This window comes from Oreochromis aureus, linkage group 3 (assembly GCF_013358895.1).
Source record: "Oreochromis aureus strain Israel breed Guangdong linkage group 3, ZZ_aureus, whole genome shotgun sequence".
NCBI lineage: Eukaryota > Metazoa > Chordata > Actinopteri > Cichliformes > Cichlidae > Oreochromis > Oreochromis aureus.
In genome coordinates, this window is record NC_052944.1 from 73,993,522 (window position 1) to 74,009,159 (window position 15,638).

General features: G+C 41.2%; 1 protein-coding gene across 2 annotated transcripts in view; it reads left to right on the forward strand.

The window, feature by feature from the left end:
- Positions 1-10,062, forward strand: part of LOC120437551 — a 48,736-nt gene extending 38,674 nt beyond the window's left edge. For both annotated transcript variants that reach the window (XR_005611221.1, XM_039608120.1), the window contains 2 exons: positions 8,027-8,365; positions 8,604-10,062. Coding sequence is in view for 1 of the 2 variants with exons in the window: in XM_039608120.1 (XP_039464054.1) it covers positions 8,027-8,365; positions 8,604-8,773 (509 nt within the window). In the remaining variant the exon portion in view is untranslated. The remainder of the gene's footprint in view (positions 1-8,026; positions 8,366-8,603) is intronic.
- Positions 10,063-15,638: the final 5,576 nt, after the last annotated feature.

Sequence of the window (15,638 nt, forward strand, 5' to 3'; positions counted from 1 at the left end):
CACACGCGTCCAAGTACTCCACAGCGTGGCTGGCAAGAAAGGGTATAAAAGAAGAAAAACTAATGACATGGCCTCCTTGTTCACCTGATCTGAACCCCATTGAGAACCTGTGGTCCATCATCAAATGTGAGATTTACAAGGAGGGAAAACAGTACACCTCTCTGAACAGTGTCTGGGAGGCTGTAGTTGCTGCTGCACGCAATGTTGATGGTGAACAGATCAAAACACTGACAGAATCCATGGATGGCAGGCTTTTGAGTGTCCTTGCAAAGAAAGGTGGCTATATTGGTCGCTGATTTGTTTTTGTTTTGTTTTTGAATGTCAGAAATGTATATTTGTGAATGTGGAGATGTTATATTGGTTTCACTGGTAAAATAAATAATTGAAATGGGTATATATTTGTTTTTGTTGTTGCCTAATAATTATGCACAGTAATAGTCACCTGCACACAGATATCCCCCTAAAATAGCTAAAACTAAAACAAACTAAAAACTACTTCCAAAAACATTCAGCTTTGATATTAATGAGTTTTTGGGTTCATTGAGAACATGGTTGTTGTTCAATAATAAAATTATTCCTCAAAAATACAACTTGCCTAATAATTCTGCACTCCCTGTATATGTATATGTGTGTGTGTGTGTGTGTGTGTGTATATATATATATATATGTATGTATATATATACATACATATACACATATATATATATATATATATATATATATATATATATATATATATACATATACATACATATACACATATACATATATACACATATTAAGATTTAAGATTTAAAAATCTAGTTGCTATTGGTATGGTGAGTAACCATCCGTAATAGTAATAAATCACACAACAATAATATATTCATGTAGCTGTAAAAGCATGATAATATAGTAACTAATCCAAAGTATTCAGAATACGTTACTCTGATTGAGTAACGTAACGGAATACGTTACAAATACGTTACATTTTGGGGCATGTATTCTGTAATCTGTAGTGGAATACATTTTAAAGTCACGTTCCCAACACTGCTGGTGGAGAATCCCATTCCAGTTTTACTTTATCACACAAAGCACTGTTGTTTCAGCTAGAGATGGCACGATACCACTTTTTTATGTCCGATACCGATATCATAAATTTGGATATCTGCCGATACCGATATGAATCCGATATTGTGTGTTTTTTAATCAATAAAACTGTTTTTTTGAATATCTTGCTGCATTTTGTATAAGTTCATACTCAAGTTTAAATAAACAACAACACTAAAGCTATTCTGTTATACCTGTGTGTAAAAAATACACTGCGCCCAAAATATTTCATAGTTCAGCAACACTGATCAATCTAATAAACCTTACCTAACTTAAAACCTAACTTAAACCTACTCCATCCTCCCTATTCTGGTATTTTAAAGAGTACTTAGCAGAAATATTAAGCAACCTAACTAATAGGGTTGCAAACTCCCAAAAAAAAAAAAATAGGAACCACCCACCCTCCACCTCATGATGCTTAATCGATGTAATCAACTTTAATTTGATGCAGGGTGAAAAAAAATGCACAGAAACAAATTATTTTTCAAGAATAATTAAATAGATTCAACATCTTTCTTCAACAGAATTGCAGAATTCACAGACGGTACCTTCCCAAAGGAAAAAGTACTATAGCTTACTAGGATATATAGACTTAAGAGTTACTATATATAGTAATGGACTTCTATACATTTTACATCAGATTAAAACTTTGGGTGTAAGATTCAGATAATTATTTATTAAAAGCTAGATATTTTAAATGAGAATAAGAAAGAAAAGTATGTCTTTGTGCCCCTTTTCCCTGTTCATGCCCCTATCGGCCCCCTGGCTACACTTTGCTAGATCCGCCCCTGCACAGTTACCAGCCGTCAGCTACGTAGAAAAGGATCCTGGTGTAGAAAGTAATATTAAATAAATTCTAACAACAGCTTATCAAGGTTAAACGTGCTGCTGTTGTTCAGCCGCTGGTTTCCTCTTTCTGGCGCGAAGTGGGCCAAAAACAAAGAAGAGAGACTCGCGACAGAAAAGCCGATCAGCTGATCATTAAGCAGTTTCACGATTGAAGTAGCGGCAGGAGAGGGAGAGAGAGAGGCAGTCGCTCCATATATCGTTGTTGTTGCTTAACGTGGGAATGCTTTACAAACATTCAGAGATGAACTTACACACTTGCTTTACTTCTCTCTGGGATAACTTCCTTGGAGATGAAATGCTGGTTTGGTAGCGAGGCTACAAATACACACAGCCGCTCTATCACGTGAGGCATACTGCTCCAACGTGCTACGGTTATGAGCCGAGTTACGCCGTGTTGCAAGTTTTGTGAGGTGTTTTTTTGATATTTAATGGATCGGATTACATTTTTTATTTTTCGCCGATATCCGATCCAGTAATTTAGGTCAGTATCGGACCGATACCGATACGTAATATCGGATCGGTCCATCTCTAGTTTCAGCATGTAAACCACAGCTGCCACAGAGGTGAAAAATGTACAGAATTTCTGTACTTAAGTAGAACAGCACATGTGGGAGGTAAAGAAGTACAAATACTTTGTTTCTGTACTTAAATACAATTTTAAGGTCTGTACTTAACTCGAGTTTTGTTTTCTGATTACTTTTTACTTTTACTCCCAACATTTGAAAACAAATATCTGTATTTTTTAAAACTTACATTTTCCAAACAGGCTCTCTACTTGTGCTTGAGTTATTTCATCATTGTGAGCCTCCAAACATCAAACCGATTTGAGCCTAAATAGAAACACATGAAAGGAAATCTTGTTCGTTTACATTTTTAAACTCTGTTGGGAGTGTCCCTATTGATTCTCTACCAGTGGACATAGATAGCTCCTGAAAGAGGAGTAAAAGAATATTCCCCTTAAATTGTTGGCAGTCTTAAGTGCTGTCCAAAAAACGATATAGACTTTATAGATAATTGGGAAACTTTCTGGGAGAAATTTGGTCTTGTTGTTCTTGTTAGGAGAAATGGAATCCATCACAATGAAATGAGAGCTGGAGCAGCTCTCATTTCTAGAAATCTGACTAGATTCATTAATCCACCTAAAAAGTGACTATCCAGAGTTGGGACCAGGAAGCATAGTTGCAGTCTTACGCGTCTCTGTGTGGCATTTCCCATTCCAGCTTATTAATCAACAAAAAACCAAGACACTTCTAACCCAGTGGTGCTGAGATATGTGACTTCTCAGACTTTTGAGATAAGGAAAAAAAGAGTGCTGGGACATTTTCAATCATGTAAAGAAACAATCTGAAACCAAGCAATCATCATGTGTGGCAGTCTATGCAAGAGCTCGCCGCAATCCAGCAGGTTGTGCATGAATCTGTGTTTTGAATGACAGATAGCAGAGAAGCCACAACAAGGCCTGAGAGCAAGGCAGATTAGAGGGATAGAGCCTCAGCTTACTGTAAACAGTGTTGCATACCTTTGAAATTTTTCCTATCAATTTCCTCCTGTTTAAGCTCAAGAGTTGGGAGTTTGCCTTGTAATCAGAAGGTTGCCGGTTCGAGGCCCGGCGTGGACAGTCTTGGTCGTTGTGTCCTTGGGCAAGACACTTCCCCCGTTGCCTACTGGTGGTGGTCAGAGGGCCCGGTGGCGCCAGTGTCCGGCACCCTTGCCTCTGTCAGTGCGCCCCAGGGTGGCTGTGGCTACAATGTAGCTTGTCATCACCAGTGTGTGAATGTGTGTGAATGGGTGGATGACTGGATGTGTAAAGCGCTTTGGGGTCCTTAGGGACTAGTAAAGCGCTATACAAATACAGGCCATTTACCATTTAAGCTATGTTCCTGTATAATACTTACACAGTGCAGTGTATTGTGTTTTTGTCACAATACGGCTGTGTGCAGGCAAGAGTAGGACCCAAACGCAAACTCGCAAAGACCAAAAGTAAACTCAAAAAACAGCTTTATTGCTGGCGTGGAAGGGAAACAAAGAATAAAACTAAACTGGGAAAACTAATACTAAATCATACATGGAAACACAGGGAGAATCACACAGATATGTTGGAGGACGCAACACTGACAAAGAGAAACACGGGGCTTAAATACACAGAGGGATAACGAGGGGGAATGAGCCACAGGAGGAGAGCACAGCTGGGAGTAATTACACAGGACGAGACAAGGGAAGCAAAACTAGAAACATTAACATAGGACATAGACTGTGAAAGTAAAACAGGAAACACACTGACTGAACTCAAGACATGTAAACTTAACAGACTGGGGAGACAGAACATAGGGACCTGAAACATGGGACAGAAAGGCACAGTAGACACAACATGAACATAACGCCACAGGGGAAGAGTAAAACAAAATGCAGGAACACAGGACCTCTTTCAAAATAAAATGGGAAGTATAGTGAAACGCAAACATGACAGCATAAGAAACACAGACATGAAACACATGAAGGACAAGGGAGACTTAACAGGGGTTGGATACACAAATGAATAAACAAATGAACTTAGATAACCTAATGAACAAAATAAACTCAAACTTAAAACGCTGGGTCAAAAGACCCAGGATCGTGACAGTTTTTCTCCTAATACATTAGGTTAATCTTTCTGCTGTCTGGGTTTTCAATATAACGGCCCTAGTAGGTGCACATGCCACACACATATAAACTGTTAGCTTGGGAAGCAGTCCAAAAACACACAATTTAACTATCAACACGTTTGTAAATGTAACCCATGTCTATTCTTAGGGATATTATGACTATGGCTCCCATGATTAGTCAACTAATCATATCGACTATCAAAATCGTTGACGACTGACTTAATAGTTGACGCGTCGTTTAAAGCTTTGTCGGATCCCCAAAAGATGCAGAATTGGGTTGTAGGATTTAAGAGTGTAATAAGTTTATTAAACTCCACCGAGACAATCAGCAAATTTCATTAAAAGTTTAATAAACTATCATCTTGTCTTTATTTTTAGTTAGCACATACCTTAAACACTTCAAGCTGTAAGCTAATGATAGTTATATAAGAGCAGATGCTGCTGGTGCAATAAGCTGTGCGTTTTAAGGTCAATGGACGCATGATCTCATTAGTCGACTTATCGCAAAAATAATCGGTGAGTAGTCGACTATCAAAATAATCATTTGTGGCAGCCTTAATGACCTTTTGTTTCTGGTCTATATATGTTTTTTACAATGGTGAGATGATCCTTTATTGTATGTTTTAGCATGTATGGCCTGTATTAGCCGCTACTGAACCCCATACACTGTGCTGGTGTCTACTTAATTTAGTTTTGTGCTCCCCTTTCCCCCCCACACTGTTATGGGACCTAATGTTACAGACAGCAGTAACGCTAGGACTCTCTTTTCTTGATTCCTGCCTATTTCTTGCCTAATCAGGCGTCAATAGTGATGGGATTTCCGGCTCTTTTTAGAGAACCGGCTCTTTCGGCTCCGAACCGGCTCTTCACGTTTGTAAAATGTGTAATGTAAAAATGTAAAAAATGTGGTTTTATTTATATATGTTTATATATAAATATATGCGGTGGCCCCTAGAGACAAAGCACGTACAAACTCTAAAACACATTTCTAGCGTTAACTGAATTTCCAAAACAGAGCTACCTAGATCACTTATATTACACAATTGAAAGCATATGTGTATTGTTTGTGTATTTATACACAGGCACTCATATAATAAAAAAAAAAAAAGTTCATTTACCTGTTACTACCACACACCAAATCCGGTCGTTGGTACTTGCTGGCTTGTGTAGCCACTAGGTAACAAAAGCTCAACACTGCGCCTAGCATTCTGGAGCACTTGTGTTGTGTTTTGTATGCTTTTTGAGTTTTTATGTGCTTCAGAGTTCATACGTGTTTTGGAGTTTGCACGTGCTTTGTCTGTAGGGGCCACCTTAAATATGCTTTTATTTATTCACTCCACATAAAATGTAATAAATAAATCATATAATACAAAAACCAACTATTCACATTTCAACTTTTAACATTTTAAATTTTCAGCTTTTTCCTTTTAAACAGATTTAAAGTGAAACAACACAAAACACTGCAAACCACAACACAATTAAATATAAATTAAAATATGAAAACAAAAAGAAGATGCACATTCTCTGTCATATGGGCCTGCATGAATAAACTTTCTGAATCCTTTATCATCTGCAACTGAAAATAGTTGTGGATGATTACTATACCTTTCTAATGTGACGTTGTTGTCCCTGGCTCTCTTTCTCTCTCTCTCCCTCTGGCTCTGTTCCTGTGCTACTGCGAGTGTAACTACCGCCCCTCCCCCCTCTGCCCAGCGTAAAGCACAAGGCTCGCGTGCAGAGTGAAGCGGAAAAAAAGTGCGAGAGAGAGGGAGAGAGAAAGGAAAAAAAAACCCCACGGCTCGCGTCGTTCACGTCAAAGATCCTGCTCTAAGAGCCATTTCGTTCGCGACCGACACATCACTAGTGGAAATCTTCACTAGTGTTGAGACGATTCCCCCCTATTGGAGGCAACCGCCTTTGTAGCCAGACTTCCCAGTCCCCCTGTGGTTGGAGGTAGCTTTCCCTAGCTCACAACTGTTGTTGTGTCGAAGTGTGGCATTTGTTATGTGTGTGCAGGTTGTGTAATATGTAACCAGGTTTTTGGCTCAGCTATTTTTACAGCAGTAGGTGGGGGGAGCAGTACCTGAAATGGTCTTTCCCACCATTCTGCAGATGATATGACTGAGACTTGTACCTGAAGTCAGATGTGTAGAGGGTGAAGAGGAAGGGTGATAGGACAGTCCCCTGAGGTACCCCTGTGCTGCTCAGGATGTTGTCAGAGCGACAGCTCCTCACCCGTACATGCTGTGAGTGATTTGTTAAATAGTCCATAATTCAAGCTACCAGTGGGGCATCCAACTGCATTTCCATGAGCTTAGTCCCCAGCAGTGACTGTCTGAGTATGTTAAAAGCACTAGAGAAGTTAAAGAACATGATTCTCACAGTGCTCCCAACAATGTCCAGATGAGAATAAGTCTGGTCCAGCAGGTAGAGGATGGCATCCCCTACGCTGATATGGGGTCGATAAGCAAACTGTAGAGGATCCACCAGCGGACACAAGTGTCTCAGGATGAGTCTCTTCAGCTTCTTCATGACATGTGAAGTCAGAGCCACTGGCCTGTAGTCACTGGGGGTTGACGGATTGATCTTTTGGGGGACAGGAACCAGGCAGGATGTCCTCCAGAGTGATGGGACCCTCTGCAGTTTCATACTCATGTTGAAGATTTGATGTAGAACTCCAAACAGCTGGGAAGCACAGCACCTGAGGACCCTGGGACTGACACCATCAGGGCCTGCAGTTTTACTGGACTGGAGTCTGCCCGGTTCCCTTTTGATGTCATCTGCTGAGAGGGACAGAGTGAGACAGGCTGAGGAGGCAGGAGACGGGGAAATGGAGAAGATGGGAAGAGCTGGGTGTGAAGACAGGAGACATTTGCATATTTGACGTCCCCATCCATTCCCACACCTTTCTTTTGTCTCTGGCCTGTAATGGCCCACATTTTGTTCCACACCTCCCCTTTAGCTGTTAGTTGCTATTACTTGAGTTTTGTTTTATGTTTCAGGGAATGGGTGCATGGAAAAGCTCAGGTACACATACACGTAGCTCTATTTGATACTTCCTTGGGGCTTAATTTTTATTTTTTTGTAATTTGTATATTTTTGTTTATTATAGATACCATCCCCCTTGTTGAGACCTGACTACATCCATGGCTCAATTTTGCTGCATCTCTATAGAAAACTTTTCTATGTACCTCCCTTCATAAAAATAAAGGCCTCCCCAATGGCTACTCACATCACATCAAAGTAATTTCATTATAGATTTCTGTCATTTTACATATTAGATAGAGAGTGTGGCAGCTTGTGGATAATATTTCTATCTGTTAATGTTCCCACTGCAAAGCAACTTGCATTAGTGCCACTAGTAAATAACGATTATATAACTCTAACATTTTTTCTAACATGTGCTTTGACCTTTAACCTCTGCTCGGTTTTGTTTCCTCTTTCAGACCAGAAAAACATCACAGCTGAGTCTGGAGAGAAGATAGTCACTCTGCCATGTTTAACTCCAAACAACAACAACATCGTTGTAAAGTGGAACAGAACTGACCTGGGAGATGAATATGTGCTTTATTATCGGGATGAGCAGTTTGATTCAGACAACCAGCATCCATCTTTTAAAAACCGGGTGGATCTGCAGGACAAACAGTTGAAGGATGGAGACGTGTCTCTGATTCTGAAGAATGTGACAATTAATGACACTGGAATATACAAGTGTCATGTCGTCCAGGGAGTCAGACAACCGTTGAAGCTCATCAGCATCATCTACCTTCATGTTGTTCCTCCAGGTGAGTGAGTAGAGTTGAGTGTGTGTGTGATCAGAGGTGAAGCTGCTTCCTGGTTGTTGATGTTTGTTTCTAAAGATGTTGTTGATGAGACTTTGTAGAAAGCAGCTGGTCTGAGTGATGTGATCAGAGTGCAGTAGATAATGTCTGACAGCAGTTTGAAGAGGAAATGGATTCTGTTCTGTTCTTCACTCATCACCTACCTGACAGCTGACACCTCACACCTGTTTCTCACCTGCAGGTCAGCCAGGAGGAGACACAGAGGATGGAGAGAAGGAGGGTGGGTCTGTTAGACTGAAAGTTGGTCTGAGTGTTTCTGCTGTTCTTCTTGTTGCTGCTGTTGTTGGATTTTTTATCTACAGAAAACATGAAAAAAACAAAGAGTTAAGAGCCGTACCAGATTCCTGCTGAATTCCAGCCTGTTTGAAATGTGAGTTTCTTACAGCTGAACTCCTGGAGTCTGAGTCTCCTGATGAGCCAGACTTCCTGTAGTATTGTTAAACATTCAGAGGACAACATGAGGACAGACATCAGTCAGCTCTCAGTGATGAAGTTACTGATTTTGTTTGTTTGTTTGCTTTGTGTGCTTCAGTATTAGTCATTAGTTTGTTTTAGCTTCCAGGTTAGTCGCTCATCTCAGTGGAAGAGTTTATATTCTTAAACAGTGTTATTTACACTTTTGCCTTATTTATATGTGGAACATTCAGGACTTAATCATTCAAACAAAGAAAAGTTGCAAATCTGAAAATAAGATCAGTGATATTCAACAACAAAAAAACATTTGGTTTCATTTCACAAACATCTTCTCTGTCACTGATGTCAACAGAATAAGTTTGTTCACAGTGATGAGTTCAGCGTTGTCTCTGTCACAATATCAGAATCAGTGAGTTTGTTTCATCTTCAGGTTCAGCTGTTTGTAAGGTCAGACTCACAGACTGATCCTCATGTTTAGATGTTACACAATAATTACAGACACTGACTGACAACACAAACACAACACAAAGTGCTCAGGGTCCATTTATCAGCTAGAACTGAGTGACTGAATAATCTGATATTATTATGAAACCAAAGAGAAATGTGTTACATGGAGCTGCAGAGTCACATGTTTCCTCCTCTGATCTATGAAGCCTTAACTTGTTCCTCCATGAAGGAAACTCTTCAGTTTAAACACGTCAAGATTATTTATTATTTACTTTTTATATGAGTTTGTTTATCAATAGTTTTACACGTGTTACTATTCAGTGTTTGTTTTTGTTTCCTGTGGCTGTTAAAGTTTCAGGCCTCCTGTTTAAATATGTTCAGATTTGATCACCTTGAATGTAACAATGTGAACATTTATACATTTAACCTGACATTATTTCAACCTGTGATCTGTGTAAGCTCAGTATCGCCTCCTCTCAGAGGTAGGAGATAAATGACAGAGTTGAATAACTGGCAGTTTATGAGATATGAGTATGAGGTGTGTTATTGAGCTGTACACAGTTTTTGTGTATTAACATCTTTGTGCCTGCTATATGAAACAAGCCTGTTAAATTACTGCCTTGTTAATGAGAAGAGCTACAAGTTGATTTGTTCTTTTGAATTTTGAAGTGACATTCATATAGCTACTTCTGTGCTACTAAAGCCTGTTTTTGTGTAATGTGTGTGCCTCACCGGAGCATATTCTGTTCATATCCACATAATAAACCTAATCTGTGAAAGATAAATAATTCTTTGTCTGTCCAATGTCATCCCCAATCTTATAAACAGTATGTTTGCATAATGACTGAAACCAGCCCACTGAAGGAACAATGGGCTGTGTAACGTTGGGTTGTGTTGCGTGGTTGAGAGGAGGCGGCAAAACACCTAGCAGGCTAGTCGGAAGAACACACACCCACGCTGGTATCGGTAATCCACTGTGGTTCTTTAATACGCCTTCTTCAACAACCATATAAAAGCCCGGCTGAACGGCTGTGGCTCAACAACATAACGCCCAGCGTTCATACAACCCAAGCGTTGCAAACAAAAAAAAAAGGGTCTCTCCTCATGCACTAGCGTGCAAGCACATGTCCAGACAATCACAGAGAGAGAGAGCAGTGGCACAACTGATGACACCATCAACCCTCGACTTGGGTGTCTTAAAGGGACACCACACCATTGTGACTGTTACATATTCCACCCGGGTTAAACAAAGGCTGTCCTCAGCCGGACCCAGGTGACCCTCCTCCCCGCTACCCCCTTTCACTACACATAGCAACTTTAGGTAGTAAGCAGGTTGTGGAGGAAGAGTTAGACGCCCTTACCAGCATTGGTACAGTCCAGACTTAACCAGCCTCCATACATGGTCAGCAGGATAAGATGTTGAAACCAAAACAGGGAAATGTACAGTGCAATATTGACAAACTGGCATACATGACAGTGTCCCACATGGTGAATGTCAATTTAAATAAATGTTATAGAAATAAAATAAACTTAGGATAGCCAGGACAATTACAGAATGAAATTCCCTCTTTTTCGTAGCTTTTTCTTCTTTTCAAAAACTGTAACAGTCAGCATAATATTTGAAAACAGTACCAGAAAGTACTATAGAAAACTCAAACAACAGTCATGTTACAACAGTAACCAACACGAAATACATTAAAAAAATGCAAATCCAGGAACTATGGCAAAGCTGCATCGAACCGACACCCAGGAAACGCAGGTCCACGCACATCCAATGGAGCCACAACGAAGAGGCCAAACAGAGAACGGCACCACAGTCCACAAACAGCGCTGGAGCGGCTCCAGTCGTTGCCATGGAAATGCACCACCGCGACCCTTTGATCCTCCCGACGTCCGCATCCAGGCCAGCCTGGTCCATGCCAGCCTGGTCCATTCCCGCGAAACATGGCGGACATCCACTTCGCCGCGTCGTACCTTTTTATGTACCAATCATCAGCTGCTCGAAGATACTGCACACTGAGGTCCAAGAGAAGATGTTCGGGCGCCATTTTGTAACGTTGGGTTGTGTTGCGTGGTTGAAAGGAGGCGGCAAAACACCTAGCAGGCTAGTCGGAAGAACACACACCCACGCTGGTATCGGTAATCCACTGTGGTTCTTTAATACGCCTTCTTCAACAACCATATAAAAGCCCGGCTGAACGGCTGCGGCTCAACAACATAACGCCCAGCGTTCATACAACCCAGGCGTTGCAAACAAAAAAAAAGGGTCTCTCCTCATGTCCAGACAATCACAGAGAGAGAGAGCAGTGGCACAACTGATGACACCATCAACCCTCGACTTGGGTGTCTTAAAGGGACACCACACCATTGCGACTGTTACAGCTGGGAGGTCAGTTCCTTGATCATTAATATGCAAAAATTATGTACTGTTTATAAGATTGGGGAAACCTGCAGTCAGCTTAGACTGAAGAAGTCACTTGGATGAGTGACGAAATGTTTCTCCCACAAAATGCTACGTCCAGATGAACATAATCAACTTTTCGAGATTTACTTGCCTGGATGATTGAGCATGCATTACACCAGGTCCAATTGAGCAGGCTCCCCTGGCACGGGGACCTCCGTCTGTCACCGCCGCCACTTCTAGCTGGCGCAGCCCGTTGTGCGGGTCCCCCGTCACCACCGCCGCCGCTGCCGCTCCCGGCTCGAGCAGCCCCTCCTCTTCTTCCGGCCGGTGCAGACCCTCGCGTGGCTGGTAGCTTAAGAGCTGATCAATACTAGCCTGGTGAGATTGATTCTTTACTTTGAGTTCTGCTTGGTTCCAATGCTATGCTTTCGGCAAACATGAAACAGCCAGGTCACTGGACTCGCTGCTCCTGTGTCAGCGAAGAGCAGGCCAGGGAGCCATCCGGCCTAACCTACTCCCCACTCCGCGAGCAGGAGAGGTAATCGGCCGGACCATCGGCGGGGAAGTGTCCACTCTGGCAACCACCTGCGCCTCCAGTGGAAGCCCTGGAGCTGGTCTGGTGGCCACCCATGTGGCAAGCAGCGGCGGCGCAGCAGGCGTGGAAGTGAGCCAGGGCTCACAGGCAGCTGGGCAGATGGCTGGCACGCAGGACCATGCAGCGTGGCAGGACCCCCACACACCTCGACCTCCATCTCCAGCTTGTCAGGTCCCGCTGGCACGCCAGCCTACGGCACACCCGAGTGGCATGCTGTCCACCCTTACAGTAATCACACGGTTGCTGTAACAGTATATTCAATGGCTGCAGCTCTCCTGTGCAGCCGTACACATTGTCACCAAAAACAACAACAGCACAAGCAGCGCACAGGTTTTAAGCTGGCGAGGCATCATTGTAGATGCAGTGAAGGTGAGTCCATCTCACCTGCAGCAGCATCGCAGACCACGACCCGCCACGATAATAAAGCATTTTCCAATTTAATTATTAACAAATTATTTGACCTAATTATGTCCTGGGTTTTAACTATTTAATAATTAAAAAGGAAACATCACAAAAAACACTTAAGGTCATGAAAATTAATTGAGATTTAGCAATTCAATGACGCATCCACCTTATTTATTGAAAAGTATCGGTATTGGTATCAGCGATACTGGCCAGTATTTACTTGGAAACGGATCGATATCAAAATATGCAGTATCGCACACCACTACATCACACCACAACTTACAACACACAACCCCTGCTCCCCCCTGTTTTAACACAGCGCACGGCATCGCCGCCCATGCCTCACCACAAACTGAATGACTGAATAATCTGATATTATTATGAAACCAAAGAGAAATTTGTTACATGGTGTTAAGTCAAATTGTTGAATGTTGTCATTGTGTTTCTTAAATTTCTAAAGTCTTAGTTCAAGCAGTAGGATCAAAAACATTCCTTTGATCCTGGCCACCTCTCCAGCTACTCTGTGCTGGTGGAGGTTTTATTGTAGATACATTCTATCTGAAAGATCTGTTTCTTGTCTTGTAAGCTTCCTGCTTTTATGACCTTTTGGTGAGCAGGAGGTCACACACACACACACACACACACACACACACACACACACACACACACACACACACACACACACAGGGCCTTGTCTTTGTAACCAAGGGGGTTTACGGTGGGAGGTGCTTGTGTTGCGTCGTGTATTGTAACAGTTTTTTCAATAAAAGGCTAGGAGGAGGGCTGCTCTTTGAAGGACTTGGTTTGGAGACAGGTGAGGAGCATTTAGCTCCACAGCCTGGTTCTGACCAAGCCTTTCCTCGTTAGCGAGTAAAAGACCGGTTGAAGATGTTCTGTCTTGTTTTTGTCCTTTATGAGGAATACGTCTCTAAACTAGCTGGGCCTGTGGAAACACTCAACACATGGAGCTGGAGAGTCTGATGTTTCTTCCGTCTGATCTATGAAGCCTTAACTTGTTCCTCCATGAAGGAGACTCTTCAGTCTGTTACTTCAGTTTAAACAAGTCGAGATTATTTATTAATTAATTCATTTTTTATGTGAGTTTGTTAATCAATAAAGTTTTACATGTGTTACTCTTCAATGATTGTTTTTGTTTCCTGTGGCTGTAAAAGTTCATGAGATATGAGTATCAGTGTGTTATTGAGCACAACACTGGATACAGTTTTGTGTATTAACATCTATATGGAACAAGCATGTAAATTACTTGGATATTAATGAGAATAATTACAGTTAAAAGAGTTAAAATGGATTTTTCTTTTGTACTTTGAACTGATAAAACATATTTCATGATACACTATGTAGGATAGCTTCTACGCTACTAAAATTAGCACAGGGTTGTGTTTTAATCTCACTCTTCACAGTTTCCACATTCTGTGTGGTGTTGCATGCCATCTTCAAGCATTAAGCACCTGACAAACACAGACACACAATCAGCTGGAAATTACATTTAGTTCGTTATTTATTTCCATTTAACATTTGCCTTGAAACTGGTGCTCAATCTGCTGGTGTTTTGTTGATCAGCGGAGTACAGACTGTAAGTATTTAGTACATTTTACAGCTGACTGTGCTTATTAAGTATGTTCACTGTGCTCTAAACTCTGTCCACATTAAAATATAACACTGCTTATATACACATACTGGTATAACAAATGGACAAAGTATAAAAGATTTAGTCAAACATCTCCCTCTAGTGGTCATATATAAAAAATAATGGAGCGGCGTTGCACTAAAATAAAATGTGAATGATACTGTTTAGGCTCATATCTGCCCTTATCACTAAAGGGGACCTCTTCTAAATGGAAATTGGGTTGTCATTAACCAAACTACAACTTACTCTAATTTTACTTTTTATCTGTGTGAAATGACAGGAGGGTGTGTTGTGTTGTGGGGTGAATAAATTTATCATATCATTGATATAACATATATTAATAATGTAATCACACTTTGGACTTCTACGTGATTTCACATATTTGTCTTGATGGATTTTCTGTGATCTCAGATTTTGCTGGTCTGTTTGTGTAGCAGTGTAAAGTAACAGTGTTTTAAAAGGTACTGTTGTGTGATTATTGTTACATTTTAAAATAATTTACCATGCATGTCTGTATAGTAATAAAAAACCCAGTCGCCCACCTCTGTGTTTGAACCAATAGAAAAGCTGGTGCTCAGAGGAAGAGGGCGGGCTTTACTTGGTGTCAGTGAGAGAAATGAAAAAAAGCTCAAATGAGTGAGAAGGACGATGAAGGAAACATCTGTGCTGTGTCTGCTCTGTAAGTAGAATCTCTGTGTTTGTTTGAATTCTTGTACTTTGACTGTCTGCTCTCCTGATAACTGATGATGGAGGAGAAGACATGAAAAACAAATCAGGCTGAATTCAAGTTCAAAACACCACGAGGACCAACTGCAGGTCTGAACTGACTCTTTATCTTTGCTCAGGAGTCGAGGAAACACAGCAGCACGGGATTACGGTGCACAGAATTACATTCACAATGAACTTTTTTAAAGCTGATACGTCATATTATATGATAAAGGCACTACAATAATGCAAAAAAAAAACTGAAAAAAAAATTAGATGACATCCCATGAGCAAGCACTTCAATAGAACCAGGCTCAGGGAGGGGCGGGGCCATCTGCTGCGACCGGTTGGGGTGAGAGAGGAAGACAGTATAAAAAATTTGCTGTGGAAGAGAGACAGAGATTAATAACAAGTGTGATTCAATGGAGAGAGGTCTATTAACACATAGTAAGTAAGAAAAGTGACTGAAGAAGAAAAACTCAATGCATCATGGGAATCCCCAGCAGCCTACGTCTATTGCAGCATAACTAAGGGAGGATTCAGGGTCACCTGGTCCAGCCCTAACTATATGCTTTAGCAAAGAGGAAAGTTTTAAGCC